The sequence below is a fragment of the Pollachius pollachius genome, assembly GCF_949987615.1.
Source record: "Pollachius pollachius genome assembly, chromosome: 3".
NCBI lineage: Eukaryota > Metazoa > Chordata > Actinopteri > Gadiformes > Gadidae > Pollachius > Pollachius pollachius.
Window position 1 is genome coordinate 37,838,077 of NC_136936.1, and position 20,380 is coordinate 37,858,456.

Consider the following 20,380-nt stretch of genomic DNA (forward strand, 5'->3'; position numbering starts at 1 on the left):
ATGTGTGTGTGTGTGTGTGTGAGAGACAGAGAGAGAGAGAGAGAGTGTGTGGTTGTGTGTGTGTGTGTGTTTGTAGCTACAGTTGTTCGATAGTGAGAGGAGAACACGGCGAAGCTAACCAAGTCGGGATTGTTTTTGCGAGCGGTGAAACCAGAGACGATCGCGGAAGGAAGACGCTTATTCCACTTTTTGGGTTTCATGGACTGTGATTTCTTCTCATGTATTTCTTGATGCAACTCTAACTAAGCGGTCTAGCCGGTCCCGAAGCGAGCAGTATGCATTCAGACTGCAGACTGCTATGGACAGAGCGGTAATGGTGGGCAGGGGACCGAACATAGGGGCCCGGGTTCTCGTCCTGTCGATCCTCATCGTCCTCACCCCGAGAGGCAGTCGCACACAGAAAGGTGGGTTCGAGTCAACGGCGCGGATTCTTTTAAAGCCCCACTTGGTAGATATTATTGAAGAAGCACCCCCCCACCCCAAATCCCCATAAACCACTTTTGAGTGTGAATTGCATTGCATGTGTATGTAACGTCACTCACAGTTGTTGAGATGTTGTGTGCCAGTTTTTGAGCGATTTTCTTGCCCCACATGTTGCTTATTCAGTACCATTTTTAGCCAAAATGGGATAATGGTGTTAACGTTATTTAAATGGTTTCGTGCAGCTCCCAAATCTATGCAAATAACTGGAAGTAGGCAATGTTTTAATATTTATGTTTTCGATGGGAGGTGTTTGTGAGGACACACACACACACAAACACACACACACGCACACACGCGCACACACACACACTTACATAACATCGGGGACCAAGGATCCACTTAGCAGCTTGAAGCATGACTGCTGAATGTCATCTCTGAGGGTGCTGGCCCAGGGCAGCCCAGAAAATAATTGATCAGCCTTTTTTTGTACTGTCAACCACGGATCAATTTCATTAAAAGCTAGTTCATGAATTGCAATAAGAGGCTCATACATATGTCATACACACTGTGCACGGTTTCTTAGAGAATTGTCCTTCATAAACTGGATCCTTTGAGTCAAAACAGCATTTTGGACTTTTGGCTCCCCAATAATCACATCCATAGACACAATTAGTCTTTCAGGATTTATTCAACGACATGGGGTTATGCTTTTACTTTTAAAGGTGCATTTTAGCTTAGCTTACTAGTGAGCCTACAGGTCTACATGTGTTTTACCTCAAAGGTCATCCTTCTGCACGGTGGGTGCCCCTTCATCCACCGTTATCTGCCTGAAAAAAAAAAAGGGTGCTTTTGTCCCGTCCTCCAGGGGATGGCTGTGGCCCTAGCGTCCTGGGCCCCAGCAGCGGGACCCTGTCGTCTCTGGGCTACCCCTGGACGTACCCCAACAACACGGTGTGCGAGTGGGAGATCAGCGTACCCCGAGGCCACAGGGTCCACTTCCGCTTCGCCGAGCTGGACATAGGGGAGACCAACTGCCAAGTGAACTACCTCCGCCTGTATGACGGTGTCGGACCCGGGCGCAGCGAGATCGGTGAGAGGGGCTGGGGCACAGAGTCTGATGCGTGACTGGGTGTTTGAGGCTAGCATTCATAGGGAGAGTCAGTGCACTGTTAATGCATTTTGCTATAGGGTTAAGTTCATGAATAGTCGTCCAAATAATAACGATGATAATACACTTTTCAATAGCACATTTTAACATGGATTGTTGAGGTATTTATCAGACACTTGAAGTCATAGGAATTGACAGTGAAATCAGGTTAATGCATTTTCCGGGCGTCCTGCTATTGGACGCGTGCAGGAAGTCATTAGAGGTTGAACCCCACCCCCTGGAGTATCCTGCGTATCCCTGGAGAGTGTGTCTAGCTGACCAATCTGAACATGTCTCCCCATGTCCCTCTCTGTCGTCCCTCTCTATCCGATGTTGCCGTGGTTCCCGTTGCCGGGGCCGACAGTGAAGTACTGCGGCCTGGGCCTGGGGTTGGACCGGCTGAACGACTCCGTGGGGAACAAGGTCACGGTGCAGTTCATGAGTGGGAACCACCTGGCCAGGAGGGGGTTCTACCTGTCCTATTCCACCACAGAACACGCAGGTAGGGGTTCTACCTGTCCTACTGCACCACAGAACACACAGGTAAGGGTTCTACCTGTCCTACTGCACCACAGAACACACAGGTAAGGGTTCTACCTGTCCTACTGCACCACAGAACACACAGGTAGGGGTTCCACCTGTGGGGCTTCTGGGTCATTTTCTATGTTACTGATGCTATTAAAGAGGTAGGTGGTCCGTGGACTGGATTGAAGTGGTGTTTTTATGAGGGGTCACACTTGTCCGATGACGTGTGTGTGTGTGTGTGTGGGTGAGATGGTGAGACGGTGAGAGGGCGGTTGAGCCAGCATCTCACGCGAGTCTTCTTAAAAATAGCCCACACACCACAAGGTGTATATTGTTTTTGCCTGAAACTCTTAAAGCTTAACGCTTTTGTAACTTCTTTCTGGTGTATTCACTCACCTGTTGGTGTCTGGAGGGGGGGGGGGGGGGGGGGGGGGGGGTGGGTTTATACATTATCAACTAGCAAATCGTCAAGATGCTCAATATGGACAGAATTTATGGAGCACTTTTCTAGCCGCCAGGCCCACTTCAGGCTGCACTTTATGCATTAACTTATTTACACACACATTTACAACCATGCTTGACCAGCTTGACCGGAGCCAGAAGAAGCCAGAACTCAGCACTTTAGAGAGTAGCAGCTGGGGATCAAACCAGCAACACTAATGGAGTACTTTAGAACTACAATATGGCCGACAGTGTGTCTACATTTATCCTTATAATAAAATATATATTTATATTCATTTATTTTTATAGCCTACCCATAAATATTTTTTTTTTCTTTCTGGATAATTTTGGTAGCTGAACAAATCACAATGTCGGGACACTTTGAACGAATCGTGGGAAAAGATTTATCACCTTGACCGTGGTTTTGTGTGAGGTTCTGTTGTGAAGAACAGGGCCGGAAACAGAACATGTTTTCCGCCAGCTCCCAGCATCTGTGGTCCCTGTAAGTTCTGAAAGAATTTCAGATTAGAGGGTTCGACGGGGGGACGGGGGACTGTGGTCCAGCGGCCATGGAACCAGGAGCCAAGTGGAAAAGGCAGAGTGGGAGTGTTTATGATGTAGGGTTTGCTCACCTCAAAGTGTTTACAAAGTGAACACCAACAGAAAAAGGATTGGTTGAAAGAAAGCTGTGAAGTTGTCAGTGTCCTAGTTTTGTATTGATAGACTGTTTGTGTGTTTGTAGGTGGTGGTGGTGGTAGTGGGACCGAGTGTATCTATTTCTGTTAATGTGTCCGTTAATGGTGGCAGACTTGTGTGTGTGTTCGATGCACAATGAAGGTAGCTAGATAGCTACTGCTTTAAATGCTCCCAGAAGAGGCTGCAATGAGAACGAGGGGAGAGAATCATTGCATGAGGATGTAACTTTACAGAAGCACTTGTTATTTTCTGTCTCTCTGTGTCTGTTTCTTGTCAGGTTGCACTCTCCACGTGTGTGTGTGTGTGTGTGTGTGTGCGTGCGTGTGCTTGCTCCTGTTGTTGCTTGGGAATCACGCTCACTCTTTGTGTTTAGTGTGGTTATTTGCTACAGTGAGTGCATACGACGGAACAAATAGCAGACAGATGCTTCTAGATACAGGATCTTAAAATGGTTTGGTAAAAAAATGAAGAGCTAAGGGCTACTGTCCGAATTAAGTTAGCAGTGGCAGAACAGAGGGATATACCGGAATACATCCCTTCCCCCATGAAACCAGGGAGCCAGCAAGTCAATTTCTCACTGATAAGATATCACATAAGCCTGTCAGTTGGCCCGAGTGATATTGGATCCTTTTTTCCAGCCTCTACTTTCTGAAAGGGCAATGCATATCAATATAGCATATTGATACTGTAACAGGAGACTGAGAGACTGAGAAAGGTCTAGGATATCCGGCATTCTTTGATACTGCCGCATAACCGTAAAGTGGTCTGGTTTTTCTGAAACCATTTGATTTGTTTTAGCTTTAGTGGCGTGATCTACCAGCCTAGGTTATACTGTATTTAATTATGGGCGGGACTTCCTACATTGAAAAACGTTGGGTAAAATATATACTTTTATCTGAAACCATCCAGGTGTTTTAATGATGTACAAGTGCTTTGCTGGTGGTAAGCATCCATTGACAATGTACACCATGGAATACTCATGAAGTATGAGTGTATATATATATATAAAGTATATGTGCTTAATTGTTGCACAGTTGTGTCATGATACAAGGATTATATTGTTTACACCGTACAATTGTGGCCTTCAGTTTGTATTGTGGTCAGCTGCTTATCTGTAAACGGGAGGGAAACTATTTGGTTTTGATTCCTGGACCCCACAACGATGGACAAACATGCCTGTCAACAGGAGATGATCCATTGTTTGCGTACGGATGCGTTACCATGACACACAAGGCTGCACAAAGGGATGCGCGTGGGTGGACACAAGTTTGCCGGTTAAGTAAATCATTGGCATCACTCACCGCCATGAATGATGGTCATCGTGGGGGGCTGGGGGGTCTAGACTCTGACTCATCGGTTGGCTAGCAGGGATGAATTGGTTGTCATGAATTGTGTGGTGACCTCCCCCACCGCCAGTGATTTTTTTTTTTCCAGCAACTCACCTCATCCTGTCAACCCTAACCCTGCCCATATATGGTGTGTTTCATCACCCTTGTGGTTACATTTTTTTTAGGTTACAGTGATAACAGGGATTACTTTCCTCTGCTCATGTGACTGTGGAAAATGTATTTGATCATGATGCCACCTTGCTTCACATATGGAATACATGGAGGGAGATTGGGTTTGTCAATGTCTTCGATATCAATCCATAGTGATAATGAACTGGTCGGGGAGGGCAATGCTGACAATACATTTTCTTTGTTTGCTTTTGCAGATCTGATCACCTGCCTGGACAAAGGAACAGATTTCACTGAGGCAGAGTACAGGTAAACTCTTCAGACCTGCAAGTCTGTCTAATGTATTCAGCGTCACGGTTTGACAACAGCAAGAGACTAAAACTTGAATTTCTTCTTTTTTCCTTTTTTTAGCAAATACTGTCCGGCTGGCTGTTTGAACTCTTTCGAGGAGGTTTCTGGGACCATACCAAATGGCTACAGAGAAGTGAGCATGAGCCGTTTATCTGTCTGTGTATGTGTGTGTGTGTGTGTGTTGTATATATGGATATTTGTTGATACGTTGTACTTGAGCCGCCTTTGCTTATCAAAGTATGAAGCACTCAGGGGACACATAGTTGAACACAGTGTAGCTCCCCTCCGCCCTGCAGTACCAGTTTGTCCCTGCGTTTTGGATTAGTGTTTGTGTTGCTGTGGCATGCTTGTTGGCCTACCTCTATTTTTTTTGATAAATGTTTATTGGTTTATAACATACAAACAACAACAAACAATGAGACAGACCTACACCCCCACCCCTCCCACCCACAGGACTTGCAGACAAATAATACGTTAAAGTAATAATTGAACACTTTCTGCGGAATCAGCTAAAATATCCAAGTTCTTTGGTTTTGCACCATGTGTTCTTCCAACTGATTGTTCCATATTGAGAATTTCCAAAAATCCAAGCAGCCATTGATGCCTCTGAAGAGACTACGGGGCCTTCCAAAGTAATGCAAAAAATTTTTATGCTGCCGTTAGACCGGCCAGCCACACCCGCCTTTGTTGAAAAGAAAACCTTAAAAGAGAATCATCGTTCAAAAGGAAAACCAATGGAGAGAAAGGTACAATATATTCCATGATTACTGAAAGACAAGAAGATACACATTTCCAAAATTTGAAGACCTCGGGACATTCCCAAATCATTTGAATAAAAGTGCCCGGAATACCCTGGGCGCAAAGTGCAATTCGGCGATTGTTTGGCTTTTATCAGGAATAATTTCCGGGGTGTACAATATGATCTCCAGACAAAATTATAATGTATCATCTGATGATTAGGGTTTCTTGAAGAGATTAAAATATTGGACCAGACTCTAGGCCAATTTATAACAGAAGGAATTATTGATAAGTCTTTTCTCCATATATTGTCAATTGGCATAGGTTTGAATGTTGCCTTTATTAACAATAAATATAATTTCGAGACCAGACCTTGCGTACCAATACAAGAATATATACAATGTATTGTCCCAAGGGGGATTTTTAAGGCATTTAAGGCAGAACGCAACTGCAAATAGAAGAAAATGGACGACGTTGGTAAATTGAACTGATGCTGAATGTCCTGAAATGAGCGAAGACTGGAATCTTTTGTAATATCAGAAACTATATGGATCCCTCTATCAGACCAGTAAGGAATTGAGACAGACCGACCTTCCAGTAGTAAGTCATAGTTATGAAATAAAGGAAAATGCTGATGAATTTTTGTGTTGCTCTTGGTGTGCTTGCTCACCAGGCGCCAGACTGAAATGAAATGTGATATTATTGGCCCAAATTTAAGGTTACAGAGTTTGAGAGGAATATTCCAATGTACTACATCTTGCAGTCTATGTGGGAACACTAATTTCTCCTCTATCGGGCGCCAGGAGACAGAAATATCACTATTCAACCAAGAGTGCAGGGGGCGAAGGGCAAAAGCCCAAAAATAAAATTTGAAATTAAGGAGATTTGGCCACCCTCACATTTTCCCCTTTGTAACGTGGAACATTTAATTCGAGAGCGTTTGCCTTTCCAAATGAATTTAATTAACAGTGAATTCAGCCTATCCCAATGGAGGTGGCAGAGGAATCATAGAACTGAAGAAGTTTATCCGAGGGGGAACATTCATTTTAATTATAGAAAATCGCGACTGAATAGAGGTTGGTATTTTAATCCATCTCTCCAAATCTGATTGCACAGCTCTAAAAATAGAATTAAAATTGTTTTTAGTTGTCATATTAACTGAAGAATGTATTTGAATACCTATATAACGGAGCTGTTTCACAAAGGGGATCCCAGAAATCTCTTTGGAATTGCACATAGCTTCAGTCAACGGAAGCAAGGCTGATTTGGACCAATTGATTTTATATCCAGAGAGACTGCCAAAGTCTTTAAAAAATCGGAGGGAGATACGGTACAGATTGAGGGGCCTTACAAAGGCCTACCTCTTTTGAAACTGTGCCACATGGTTCTTTTCCCCTCTCTCTCTTGATCTTAGAAACACCATGAAGAGGGGCCCTCCTCATGGTGTGCGTGTGTGTCCCCAACTGATGACCACACATCCCCATCCCCCGCTCCCCCTCTGCGGTGCGTGAGGTCATGGGCGCATAGTCTCTTGCTGATGACCTCATGTTCAGATCTTTTAGTGCCGATGGGAGGGAGGGAGGGAGGGAGGGAGGGCGGTTGGAATGGGGACGGGGGGGAGGGGGTATTATTGACGGGAGGGTTGTGAGAGGAGTGGGGTGTGTTCAATGGGGGGGGGGGGGTGGGGGGGAGGAGCCCCTGGGGCACAGGGGCGGGGCGGGTTCACAAGGTGTGGGGGAGGTGAGCTAATTGTTTGGCCAAAGACACGGCGCCTCTAATCCAGTCCAGCTGTAAGAGGGTGCTGACCGGACCGCTGTGTGTGAGTATCCTAGAATGTGTTTTTGGTGCAACCACCATGTATATGCATGCACACATACTTGGACAGGCACAGAGAAACTGTAGCGTGTGCATGTGAGCGGAATGCGTTCTTGTTGTAATACTGTAGGCAAACACTTTCATTGACAGTGTCGGTCTACATGTCTAGCATACGTTTATCCATAATAGGCACCGCCCTGATCCACGTCGAGCAGTGGAAACGCACCGTGCCACACTCACAGAGGCATTCACAGAGGCATGTTTGCTTTGTAATAAATATAAAGGAGATAGCGTTGGTGTTAAGAGGAGCAAGAGCTCTCTCTCTCTGTTTACCCCTGCTACGTTGTCCTAAGTGTATTGCGGTCTGCGAGGAAGGCTGGCGATTGGGCCAGCATCTATCACACAGATCCAGACTGATACCGCCTCACCCAGACCCCGCTGTGCACTTTGTCTGCCTTCTGTCTCAAAGCTTTCTCGACTCCGATCCCTTCTTTCTTGCATTCCACTTGTCCTTTTGTGTGCTTGCGTATGTGTGGGGAGGGAGAGAGAGAGTGTTCAGACAAATGCACACATACACAGACAAGAGAGTGCAGATTTCCCTGTGTTCTCTGAATGGGTGCGGCGGTTTTGGAGCAGCACTGGGTGTTTGTGTTTTAGAGGTTTGCTGTGGTGTGCCTTTTGGATGTGGTGTGTGCGTGTGTGCTTCGGGATGCTTAAGAGGCAAAAGCCTGAACGCTCGTCATTCGTCGCTGTACACGCATGTCAAAAGGCGCACACACACACACACACTGTGCTTGTCTCACGGCATGGGCCGCTAAATGTTTTCCCCCACAGTATGTGTCAGCTGTTAATCCCAGTGTGGGTCCTTTCCAGTAAAAGGAGAAAAAAAGGAAAGGCAACCACATTTCCCACTAGCAGCTGTTCCTGGGAAGTAGCTAGCGGTCGAAAGAGGAGAACCGGGCATTGTCCATTCCTCCGCTGCGATCAGGGCAGCGGGTTTGGTTTGGAATGCGGCCCGCGGTGAATCATTCCCAGCGCCTTTCGGCCCGGTTTCCCCCTGCAGGGGAGGTGACCTAACGCTGACTCATCTGCCTTTATCTGCCTCGGTCTGGAGGCTGGGGAGAGCGCTGCTCTCTTTGGGGATGAGGAGGAAAACCATGATGTTGTGAAACCCTGGAAAAGTTTTCGCTTTTCTGCAGGATACTGCAGCCAGTATACGGCTTGTTGAAGTATTCTTACCGCTATCGCAGTGGTTTGTCATACAATAGCCTCATGGCGAGGGCCGATAAACAAGGTCAGGGTCAACTGACGATTGGTGCAGTATGACACATGGTGTCTGATCCGTTTGGTTGCGGTGCTCACTCTCTTAACAACCTTCACCAAGATCCAGAAAGCAGAGCATAAATATATGTTGTTGGATAATCACGGGTGCATTTGCTTTGTCGAAGAACCGTGTTGGAACAAGTATTTTAGTACACCTCCACACGATGGGAGACGTTTGCCTGGTGTTGCACAATGCAATCAAAATTTAGAAACCCTGATCTTTTTGAGTGAAGGCGTCTGACTTGGAAATGCAATATCTATTTACAGACTCAACATTATTCGTGTGGTCGAGATACCTCCATTTTAGTTTTCTTTCGTCTCACCTGTGCGTTTACAATCAAGCCAGTCTCCTTATATGCAACCATTTTGTGTTGCAACCAACAAGCCCAACTCTGACCCATCTCCAGTTTAAAGAGGGGAGGTCAGCAGAGGGGTAACCCAGTGCGTGTCTCCCTCTCCTGCAGTCGTCCCCGCTGTGTGCGGCGGCCGTGCATGCCGGCGTGGTGTCCAATGTGATGGGTGGCAGGATCAGCGTGGTCAGCAGCAAGGGCATCCCCCACTACGAGGGCACGCTGGCCAACAACGTCACCTCCACCGGGTGAGCGCAGTGCCGGCCATGCAAACGATATAACCGTTATGCGCTCTGTCTGTCTGTCCGTCTGTCTCTGTCTGCAATTGTCTGTCTGGCCGTCTGTCTCTCTCTCTTTCTTTTTCTGTCTGTCTGTCTGTCCGTTTTTCTCTCTTGTGTCTGTTTCTCCCTCTCTGTCTCTCTTTCTGTGTCTGTTTGCCTGTCCGTCTCTCTCTGTCTTTCTTCTGTTTCTCTCTCTTTGTGTCTGTCTGTCCGTCCGTTTCTCTCTCAGTCCGAGTATTTCTCTCTGTGTCTCTCTGACGCTCTCTGTCTGTCTCTCTTTTTCTCTGGGTATTTCTAGTTCTCTTTGTCTCTGATTCCCCTCATCCCCTTCTCTTAGAGAGAAAGACAATCTTCTTTTGTATTGGTATTTTGGTCGTACACATTGAAATACAGATGAGCCCAGACTTGTCTCTCCCGCAAATCACCAGTTCCATTACGTAAACCCTTTGTTACTCGAGCAATCAGTTGTTGTGGGATCAGATACGAGTGACTGCATGATAGATGAAAAAAATAAATAAAGCTATCGCTGCAACTTGCTCTGACTGAGTGACGTGATTATTCGAGGTGAGCACAGCTACACGTGTTAAGTGTTTTTCTGAAGATCTCTGCAGAAGCATGTTTCAGCCTCAACTCTGATTGCCCAACCCTTTCTTTAAAGACCCTTTTGAATGCCAAACTAGTTTTTCCTGTGTTCCTTAATCTCAAGCCATCTCGCCTTGATGACTGGAGCTGTCTAAACAATATCCACGTCTCTCCACAGGGGGTCCTTGTCCAACAGCCTGTTCACCTTCAAAACCAGCGGTGAGCCTGCCTCTGTCCGCGTGTGTGCGCGTGCGTGTGCGTGTGTGTCTGTGTGTGTGTGTGTGTGTGTGTGTACGCGTGTGTGCGTGCGTGCGTGTGTGTGTGCGTATTGTTACATGCACATCATTGTGTCTCTCACGTACCACTCGAGTATCGACGCTTACCCCCCCTATATGTGCTGCTAGGTTGCTACGGCACTCTGGGGCTGGAGTCTTGGGGCGTGGCCGACGGCCAGCTGTCGGCCTCCTCCACGTGGGATTGGCAGGGCGTGTGGGCGGCGTCTGGCGCCCGCCTCAAGACCTCGGGACTCCCCTGGGCCCCGGCCGAGCTCGACCAGGCGCAGTGGCTGCAGGTGGACCTGAAGAAGGAAAAGAGGATCACAGGTGAACCACACGCACACAAACACACGCCCCACACGCATGAGTTGATGCGCACTGACGTTTTGTTTGATCACCTTGACGTAGCCAGGAGTTGAGGTCAGCTGGTCATATTTGAGTTCCTCCAGGGCTTCTGAAGAAACATAGCCTTGGTTTCTCCCTGACATCATGAGTGTGTCATTGGAATTCGTTTTTCAATATATTTTCTTCGGTAGCCCTTTGGGATTACCTATTGTGCGTTTCATAGTGGGATGATGAATGTAGGCCTATAGTTCCGGCTCCTCTGTAACAAAAGAATAGTCCTGCCTATTGTGAGTTCTAGTGAGCGGTGTTGAATATCTTGCTAGTGGACACCAAGCCTCTTTCTCTTTGCCCAAACCAGCAATTCTGTGTTGCCAGGCACCCTCCCTGCACGGCTTAGCCATTAGCAGCTAGCCTCCACTAACATAGACGCTACTGTGTTTCTAGTCCTGTGAGGCCATCCTGATGTTCACCCTAGGGTTTCACAAGCTTTATTTGTCATAAATATGAACTCGGCCTGTCTTTGCTCTTGCTGAATAAAAGCAAAATCCTATTTAGTCTATTTTGGCCGTTACTGTTTTGACGCTCCACAGATTGCTGCACTTTCCTCGGGCGCAGCCATTTTGTTTTTAATTCAGCAGACCGCGCTTTTGATTCGCCAAGAACTGAAACTCCCTCCCACTGATTGGTCTGGACATTTAGGATTTTTTTGGAAAGGGCTTTCAATGGGATCGAGGCCAGACTGACCTGCAGAGATGAACATTACGTCAACTCAGAGATCAGGATGGTCTCACACGCCTGCTATGTCTCAACCCCCCCCCCCCCCCCCCCCCCCCCCCCCTGACGTTGCAGGGATCACCACCACGGGGTCCACGCTGAGGGGGTACACCTGGTACGTGTCGGCGTACCGCGTGCTCTACAGCCTCGACGGGCAGAAGTGGCTCGCCCACCGGGAAGGCGACTCCACCCAAGACAAGGTGCTCCACGAGGCGAAAATCCATATCCTAGTGTGTGTCAGTGTGTCTGTGTGCACATGTGCTGTTTTTTCTTCCTTTCAAATTAGTGTAAATGGACAAAAAATGTCACTTAAGGGGGGACTGGCGGGGCGGGGCAGAGCACTCAGATTGTTTCCATGGTAACAGGTTATTGACTGAGGCATGTTTATGGCAGGAAATGGGAACTGTCTTGATGCTGGCGGTTAGACCTAAGTGCTATGATAGACAACTCAGGACACCAGGGCATCCATAATGAATGCGTATCGATTTTGCGGCTGGAAGTTACGGGGATGAAGCTACCGCGCCACAGTTTGCTAGTGACGGCCCGATTATTTCAGAATCTGTATCGTTATTAATAGGCCTACTTGATAAGAAATTCTGAATCTTTCCGATATAATGTGTTTTCAGTTAGTATGACTATTAGAATATCACTATCAACTTTGTTTCCTTGCAGATTTTCCAAGGCAACACCAACTACATGCACGAAGTGAGGAATAATTTCATCCCCCCGATCGAGGCGCGCTACGTGAGGATAAACCCCACCCAGTGGCACAACAGGATCAACCTCAAGCTGGAGCTGCTGGGCTGCCCGCTTCCCATGGGTGAGGGATGGATGCTCAGCGGTAAACCTTTTGGAATCACTTTAAGCCAAACGGCGTGCGTGCGCAGCTCAACATGAATCAGGCTAGGGTTCATCAGACAAGAGACGCCCGGTCTGCGATCTGTTCGGCTCTGTAACATACAATCTAGATCCCTGGGTGTGTGTGGGGGGGGGGGGAGTTGTACATTACATTCTGGAGTATATCTCAAAATGAATGCGCTAACCTTGGTTGTCCTCTTATGTACAGCGAGGCCGAGGAGTCGTGATATGCGTCCTGTTGAACCTTCTGATCGCCCCCCCGCGGTCACCAACACACCGCCACAGTACGGTCACACCCACACCCCCGACATCCGGAACACCACCATGCCGCCGCACACCAGCAAAGGTGAGCGAGAGACCGCCAGCGGTCTCGGGAGATGGGCGCACAGCCGTGTCGGGGCAGATGCAAAATAATGGTTTTTAATTGTCAGGTCAGTAGGAAGCTAGCTAAGCAAAAACCCATTTGTGCTTTGTTTGAAACGGGACCTTTTTGGTTTTGCTTTATGCTGCGTTCACATGGATTCAGGCAGGCAACGGACTGCAAATTGGACATCATTTCATTGGATGAGAGCAGGATGGTAAACTAGGCGAGGCGGGCAGAAGATATGGGCGACAGTTAGGGCAGATGGCATTGCCGTCCAAAGTTAAACTTTGAACTTTCTGCTGTCCTCCACGACAGAATTTCAAACCGGACGATAAGTATCTCTCACACAAGGAGAAAACATGATCTGGACAACAGAAAGCCTATCTTATTGCTGTCACACATCACGCTGCAGCATATGAATTAATGTATTTTATCATACCTTTACATGTTAGTTTTGCCATGCTGCCATTCCGCCAGACTGTTAGTTTGTTGTTCCTGTTCCGTTCAGAAGGTGACCTCCACCTGCCTGAATCCACGTGATCTCCATTAGGCTCATCATTTGGCAAAAAGACAATTGACATCAGTGAATACTACACATTGTTTTTGTTTTTCTCAAACATAGTGAATTGCAGCATTAAGAAAGCCATAGAATTAGCCTGTCCATATCCCTTTAAGCATGTGACGTCTTCTTTACGGCTGTTCCCTCTCCCGTCATTGAGTGTGTTTCTCAATGTTCCCAGACATGGCGCTCATTGCTGTGCTGGTGCCAGTGTTGGTCATGGCCTTGACGGCACTGATCCTGACCGTGGTTTGTGCGTGGCACTGGAAGAACAGGTTACTTTCCCCTTCCTTTTCATTCTAGTGCAATACAATGAGGGCCTTAAGTAGCGGTGTTCGCTGGACACAAGTCAAACAAAACCTAACGTGACCTCTTTGCATCGTTTGTCCTTCTTTTGTAGGAAGGGGAGCACGGAGGAAACATATGACCTTCCTCATTGGGATCGCACAGGTATGACAAATACTAAGATGTTTCCTGTATTTTATTCAGGTAGAAGTTTGCCCAGGTTGTGAGTCTGATGTGGCAAATCAATCTCTGTCTAACCCCCCCCTCCTCTTCCCCATTAGACTGGTGGAAGAGCATGAAACAGCTGCTGCCATCCAAGATGGCGGAGAGGGATGACTCGGTGCGCTACAGCAGCGACCTGAGCCGGCTGCGAGGGAGGGTCATCGCCCCGAGGCTCCACGCCGAACCTGCAGGTTAGACCCCGGTTGACCCCCCCAACCCCGGTTGACCCCCCCAACCCCTCTACCCCCAGCAGACGACACAGAACAGTGGAGCAACAGATGCGGGCGCTTTAAAGACGCCTTGGCAGATTGCTTTGTCAATCTCTCTCCACTGTTTTAACAGGAGGATCGGCCGAGCTCTTGCGAGGGCTTTCATTTCTTATCAAGTATTACCTCTTCATTTCCGAAATCAGCTCCTCATCGTCGCTGGATATTTTGGCACCCAAAGTCGGACATGTTAAAACTTTAACTGGAGGAGAAAAATGTGTCAGAGAAAGGCGCTTAGCACAGGCGTAATTGATAGGCCAAACAATGGTGCAGAGGGCGTGTGGTCCGCGTGCCAGAGTGGGTGATTGAACCTCATTGTGTTTCTACATCCACCTCAGAGTACGCCCAGCCGCTGGTGACGGGCGCGGTGACCTCGCTGGGTGCCCGCTCCACCTTCAAGCCCGAGGAGTCGCCCACCAGCCCGGGCTACGGTGGCCCCGAGCTGTACGACGCGCCCATCCCGCCGGACGTATACCACGCCTACGCCGAGCCCCTCCCGGCCTCGGGCTCGGAGTACGCCACGCCCATCGTGATCGACAAGGCCTGCCACATCGCCGCCAGCGCCGCCGCCGCCAACCACCAGGCGGCCGCCGCCGCCGTGTCCAGCTTCATGGGCGGGGGCGGCCCCCACCTGATGCTCACCAAGACGGACAGCGGCAAGCACGGCGGCCGCTCGGCCTACGACACGCCCAAGAGTGCCAACGGACAGGCCACGCCCGCCGAGGAGCTGACCTATCAGGTGCCGCAGAACGGCAGCCACAAAACCACGGGGCAGTGCTGAGGTGGCACTCACTGCGTTTCAGATAGCGCTTCAAATAGGCCCCGCCCCCCAGAGCCCTTGCTGTTGGACGAGGAGGCGGGGGGCTGGTTGAACTGTAAAAGTGACGTGCACATTTGATGAGCCCTTGACCAAAAAGATTTGTTTGGGGATGGGGCATGGGTGGCGGGGTATTTGACCGTGTGTGTGTGTGTGTGTGTGTGTGTGTGTGTGTGTGTGTGTGTGTGTGTGTGTGTGTGTGTGTGTGTGTGTGTGTGTGTGTGTGTGTGTGTGTGTGTGTGTGTGTGTGTGTGTCTTTTGTCTACCTGTCTTTACATGGCCGCAGTGTGCTCGCCTTGTGCCATAACAGTCCGATCACTGAAACCTCAAAGATGAATGTGTTTGTCTCAGACGTGAGAGGGGCGGACACAGGGGTGCCGGGAGGAGCTGACTACTAATGAACGAGCGAGACTTGGTCCCCCTTTCTGTGATTTAGTACACGTTTTCTTTCTCGTGTTTTGTTAAACTGTGATTTCTGCAATCGTTTTTTTTTTCTTTTTATCAGGTACTGAACTTGGTCTTTCTGACAGTCATTATGAATTACATATTCATTACATCAATTCAAGGGATTTCTTTACTCTCCCAACAGAACCTTTGTATCAAAGGGGGGATCCCTCTGTGTAGGTTATCTCAGACCTTTGACCATCTGAAAAAAGAAATATGAACGGTACTATTTTTCGAGACGTCGTCTCTCTTTAAGAACGCCCTAACCTTGCATCAGTTTGTGAAATTCCCATTTTCTGCAAATCTCACATTTTTGAATGATTATTTATTATTCTTTCATCATCCTGCTGATGGGGAAACTCACTTTTTTTTCCTAAAAACAAATCGACCCAACCACTACGACCCAACCGCTTACTCCAAATCAGACCTATTGGTTGCACTGTTGCCGAAGCTTCAATGTTCATTGATATATACTGCCAGAACTGATGTAGGCTCTGTGTGGACTTGGAGAAGAGGGAACCCAAGGGTCAATCTAGAGGAGCTGCCCCAGAAGAGGAAATGCTTCTTCTGTTTAAGACCAAATGTTGACTTTGTTTTATAATAGTTTATTTCCCCCCCCCAAGCATAAAAAGTCTTATTAGTGCGGTTTAGAACAGTTAATATAGATGAAGAAAATTAAATAAACACTATTGTGTGATCAGCTAGCTAGTCGGGTACCAAAACCAAGGCAAAGGGGAGAGACCAAAAGAGGCATTGGCTGATACTTTTCGTTTAGATGATTATATTGTTCCTAGTGATCGCCTTGTGTGCGTCCGAGCATGACGTATGTCTATATAATGAGATGACTGTATCCGTGTAAATCAAAATGTGTTTCTGTATCTGAATGTGGGTCCCTCGATGTTGTTTTTAGACGGAATGCGGCTTGCAGTTAGAGAATAGGACTATTCATTGTCTAAACAAGGTATCCATAAGTGCCGGCAGTACTCTTCTTCAAAGCCCCTCGTAGCCGGGGATTCTGGGAGATGGAGTTTGTAAGGGCGAAGGAGGAGGCTGGTGTTCTACGTTTAGAGACAGAAATGCGCTGTCGTATATAAGTTTTGTATTTCACGGCTAGCGCTCCCTATCCGTTTTGCTTTGGTTAGTTCTAGATGCCGGGCGTTCATGCCGTATGGAGCTCACTGTAATGGGTTGGTTGTTTCTGTGATTCTCACTCATTGTACATAGAGAAATAAAGAGTTTCTAAAAGTGCGACGTCTTTCGTCTTCTCAAACTATCCAATTACAATGGGGGCGATTTGGGATCTCCACTCATGTTTTTTTTTATAACATACACCAATTACAAAGCTTCAAACAAATTATGAATATTTTGCGGCATCCAGCTATTCCTTTTCAATTTCATATGGTCAAAATGCAATTCTGACAAAAAAAAAAATCCAAAATAAATGGTGCAAATTGTAACTGAAACGTAACACTGTCACCTACTGGTCAAATTGATATCCATTTAAATGATTGTATTTTGGTAATCCTTTGCAGTTTATTTGCTGCAAAAAAACGAATGCTTATATGAATGTCACAAATGGAGTCATGGATTTAATTTATGGTGTAAGATATTTACCACCAATTTATTGGGTATAAAAGCTGTCTCAGGCAATAGCATACAATTGGTAAAAATAGATTAAAAAGGTCCTAAATCTGACAAACTTGTTTGATTTCCAGTGTCACTCCACTCCCAACATTAAACAAACAAAACTATCTCAGCGATTGACATTCAAGTGCTGAAGTGTAAACATTGACACTTTATAAAAGTTTTACAGAAAAGTGCCCTCATTCGTTCATTTTCTTAGCATCCTTGCCAAACTTCCACCAGATGACAGTGAGAAAGATCGCTATGATGAGCACCAGGCCGCTGGTCACCAGGTAAGCAATGGGCAGGAAATGGTTCTGGCCTCCGAACCACGTCACCGTAGACAGCACCACCTGCTTTCTGCCCTTGAAGTACTGTACGGGGAAGTCTGACACAAAGGTTAAGGAAAACCAGATAAATATATTACAGAAGTAACCTAAATACATACCTGGCCTTAAAATAGCTTATTTTTTAGTGTGAGATGTCTAAGACTCTGGGGTTACAAGCAGTGCAAGGAAAAAAAGAATTAGGCAGTGTAGGCCAATACTGTTTCACATGGAAACAGAGAGCGGACCGACACAAAAAGGGTACCTCATTTTCTGTTGGATAGGCCTTTTTTTTTTTTGCCAACCTCACTACTACATCCTTATCTACAGATAACATTTCTGCCCTCCATTTCAATTGTATTTGAATCAAACAGCCTGACAGAGGCCCCTCTCGTGAACCGAACCGCTGAACGGATACTGTAGACGATGTTGATGCTGTACTTCCCAGCAGGCAGTCCGTTGGTGAAGGGCTCCTGGGTTCGTACCAGGACCCCATAGAGCTTCTTGAAGTTGGGGAAGGCCGCCTCCCGCATCCACACGATCAGGTCCTCGTTGATGAAGCCGTTGTTGGTGGCATCCAGTGGATCCAGCCGGTACACAGGCTTCTGCCAGTATGGGGGACGGGTTGTGCCTGCGGGTTGGTATGTCGGGATTCAAAGTACCGCATGTGCAGTCGGGAACGACGAATGGATGAGGTCAGATCATTCTGCTCCGATAGCAAACAAGAAGACATACACCCTGGTATCCAGGAGGAAGATGTTTTCCTTTACCTTCAAACACCTGGGCCAGTGTCTGGCTCTGGTTCCTGTGCGGGTTGCGGAACTTGACGTTCTCGTCGGTGTACCAGGCGATTCCCTTCCTGTACAGAGGGACGGTATTGATAGCTTCGCCGGGTTGACCGTAGTACTGCAGAGCGAAGGAGTCTGGAATGTTACGGAAACAACAAACGCGTCAGCTCAATTCTTCTTTGTTCTTCCCCGACATAATTTCTCCCTTGATAATTATGGGGAATTTTTCCTTTAGCGCTTGCAAAAGCTTAAGGGTAGGGTGTGTCATATAACGTGGGCCTGTGAAGCCGTTTGAGACTATCTGTGATTAAGGGCGAGCCCAGAAAGAAGGTGTGTGTGATGAGGCAGTTAAAGATTGTGTAGGGTGTCCAAAATAAGTGGGAGATAAGTTAGGACATCTCTGTTTACCGTTGAACATGCTGTTGGCTACAGCACCACAGGGAGCAATGGGAACGCCCTTTTCATCCCTTATATATGGCTCACAGTATGAGCTCGGGTTCTAGAGGAAGGAAGAGGTTAATGGGACAACATTGCTTGGCAACCGCAAAGGTTTACAGGTCCTCCAAATTGGGTCATTGAAAAGCTGTGTCCCGCCCACAACTCTGGTTTTATGAAGAAACCTCACAAAAGTTTGCCGAAATTTGACTTCCGTATGGCCCTTTAAGAGACTGTAAATAGAAAACTTGAGAAGATAATGCTGGATAAACATTCTATATTACCTTTATGCACACCTCTACTTCTAGAAAACACATGCTATCTATATAGTGGACACGATATGACCCAAAGGACACGATTTTCCCAAATGTATAAAGAATCAAAGAAGCTAAATGAAAGGAGGATTCAAATTCCTGGCAAAGTCCACCAGGACAAAGTGAATGGCAGAATGCATAGCGGTAGTGAGAAAACTGTCAAACTAAAGTGAAGCTTTAAAACACGAACGAGCCAAACCTTGAGATTTAGCTTTCTGCCAACCATCTGTGCATCATCCCGGGAGTCCATGTACTTGCGGAGGTTCTGGTGGAAGTTCTGGAGCCCGTAGTAGAAGAAAACATCACCCTGGACGGAACACAGACACCCATCAGTCAAGATCAGCATCCTTCATTTGAAATCATCTAAAGATATAGGTATAATGCGTGGATATAGATCCAACATTTGGGTTGGGATCTTTACCTTAAATTCGTGTTCAAGAGTAAACACCACTTGGCATGGGCAGGACTTTCCCGCATTGGAGACATTTTTAAGTAATTGAAAGCAGTTGTTACACGTCCCGGCCTCTGTATAGTCCAACTAAGAAAGGGAGGGAAAATAGGTAGTGTAACTACTATAACAATACTGTTGATCTTATTGCGATCAAGACCACAATCTCCTTCGATCCCTCCTTTTTATTGCATCCTCTTATTTTATCAGATCATGACCCATACACCTTGTAGCGTCATTCAATGTTTCCTACATGTCTTCTAATAATGTTCTCAAATTCAATACATATTTTCATTATGACCCCATCTCTTGGTGTCAACTCATATAACAAGTGGCCTGTTTCTTGCAACAAACCTCAAGAAAAAAAACACGCACCTTAATTTCCTGTGTGCCCTGTACGGTGATGAGCAAAGACACTCCCACCACAAGGCACAGCACAGCCATGCAGTACATGAAGGGCAGGACTGTGCTAGTCGTTAGCATGGGGGACCAGGCCGGGAGACGCTGCTGCATGAAGGCCGAGTTGTCTGGCCTATGAGCCAGAGGCCCGGTTTTGGCCGCCTCTTTACCCATGAGAGGGGGTCCCAGCGGTGGGCCGATAGGAGGAGGAGGAGAAGGATCACAGAGCAAACAGGACAACCTTCTCTCTACGACTCGTTCCGGTTCTGTGTTTCAGCAGCGGTGCCTCACCCAGTGTTTTCACTCACTATAACTCCAGTGAACTCTGCCAAGAGATTTTCCCAGCAGGCCTTGCATTGTGGGGACAGACCTTTGAAACAAACTGTTGGCCGGCTGTTACACATTAACCAAAGCAATAATATTACTTCCTCATTTTAATCTCCACCTCGCCGCCCCGTTTGGCTTTACACTTCAGCCACAGTCACGTTTCAGCAAAACAATATCTGTCGGTTAACAGGCCAAGAAAAACAAATAGCAAACAAAAGATCATCCCTCACCCTTGAAACGGTACAACATAGTTTCCAGAAATCCTCCCGTTTTTCATGCGTTCGATCTGCTTTTGTTTACAGGTTGTTCGGTCCAATGGGACTTACTAGTGGGCGGGTAGCCTTGTGATCTCACATCCTCAGTAGGTAGGACCTCTCTAAGT

The 20,380-nt window shown here is 47.1% G+C and overlaps 2 protein-coding genes across 4 annotated transcripts; one reads left to right on the forward strand and one right to left on the reverse strand.

Annotated features, from left to right (window-relative positions):
• Positions 1-7: 7 nt before the first annotated feature.
• dcbld2 (discoidin, CUB and LCCL domain containing 2) lies at positions 8-16,556 on the forward strand. Its single transcript, XM_079733531.1, has 15 exons — positions 8-404; positions 1,289-1,513; positions 1,935-2,072; positions 4,947-4,998; positions 5,101-5,173; positions 9,381-9,514; positions 10,308-10,348; positions 10,534-10,731; positions 11,599-11,723; positions 12,196-12,364; positions 12,590-12,727; positions 13,486-13,579; positions 13,705-13,754; positions 13,871-14,002; positions 14,416-16,556. The coding sequence occupies exons 1-15, from the start codon at positions 299-301 to the stop codon at positions 14,856-14,858; spliced, it is 2,118 nt and encodes a 705-aa protein (XP_079589657.1). The 5' UTR covers positions 8-298; the 3' UTR covers positions 14,859-16,556.
• A 428-nt stretch (positions 16,557-16,984) lies between these two features.
• Positions 16,985-20,326, reverse strand: tmem30c (transmembrane protein 30C). Of its 3 annotated transcripts, none has more exons than XM_079732995.1 (8): positions 20,229-20,326; positions 19,648-20,053; positions 19,246-19,362; positions 19,024-19,131; positions 18,484-18,574; positions 18,058-18,210; positions 17,706-17,918; positions 16,985-17,349 (listed from the first exon to the last, which is right to left on the reverse strand). In XM_079732995.1, the coding sequence occupies exons 2-8, from the start codon at positions 19,843-19,845 to the stop codon at positions 17,162-17,164; spliced, it is 1,068 nt and encodes a 355-aa protein (XP_079589121.1). In that variant the 5' UTR covers positions 19,846-20,053; positions 20,229-20,326; the 3' UTR covers positions 16,985-17,161. The 3 variants fall into 3 exon arrangements, with proteins under 3 accessions (XP_079589121.1, XP_079589122.1, XP_079589120.1); XM_079732996.1 differs by having other exon boundaries at positions 19,648-20,064; positions 20,229-20,288; XM_079732994.1 differs by having other exon boundaries at positions 19,648-20,294.
• Between the last annotated feature and the right edge of the window lie 54 nt (positions 20,327-20,380).

Coding starts and splice junctions, on each gene's coding strand:
- tmem30c (XM_079732995.1), bottom strand. CDS start 19,845: ATGGGTAAAGAGGCGGCCAAAACCGGGCCTCTGGCTCATAGGCCAGAC. Junction 19,363..19,647: donor AGGGCACACAGGAAATTAAG/GTGCGTGTTTTT, acceptor TCCCTTTCTTAG/TTGGACTATACAGAGGCCGG. Junction 17,919..18,057: donor ACTGGCCCAGGTGTTTGAAG/GTAAAGGAAAAC, acceptor ACCAACCCGCAG/GCACAACCCGTCCCCCATAC.
- dcbld2 (XM_079733531.1), top strand. CDS start 299: ATGGACAGAGCGGTAATGGTGGGCAGGGGACCGAACATAGGGGCCCGG. Junction 405..1,288: donor AGGCAGTCGCACACAGAAAG/GTGGGTTCGAGT, acceptor CCCGTCCTCCAG/GGGATGGCTGTGGCCCTAGC. Junction 1,514..1,934: donor ACCCGGGCGCAGCGAGATCG/GTGAGAGGGGCT, acceptor CGGGGCCGACAG/TGAAGTACTGCGGCCTGGGC.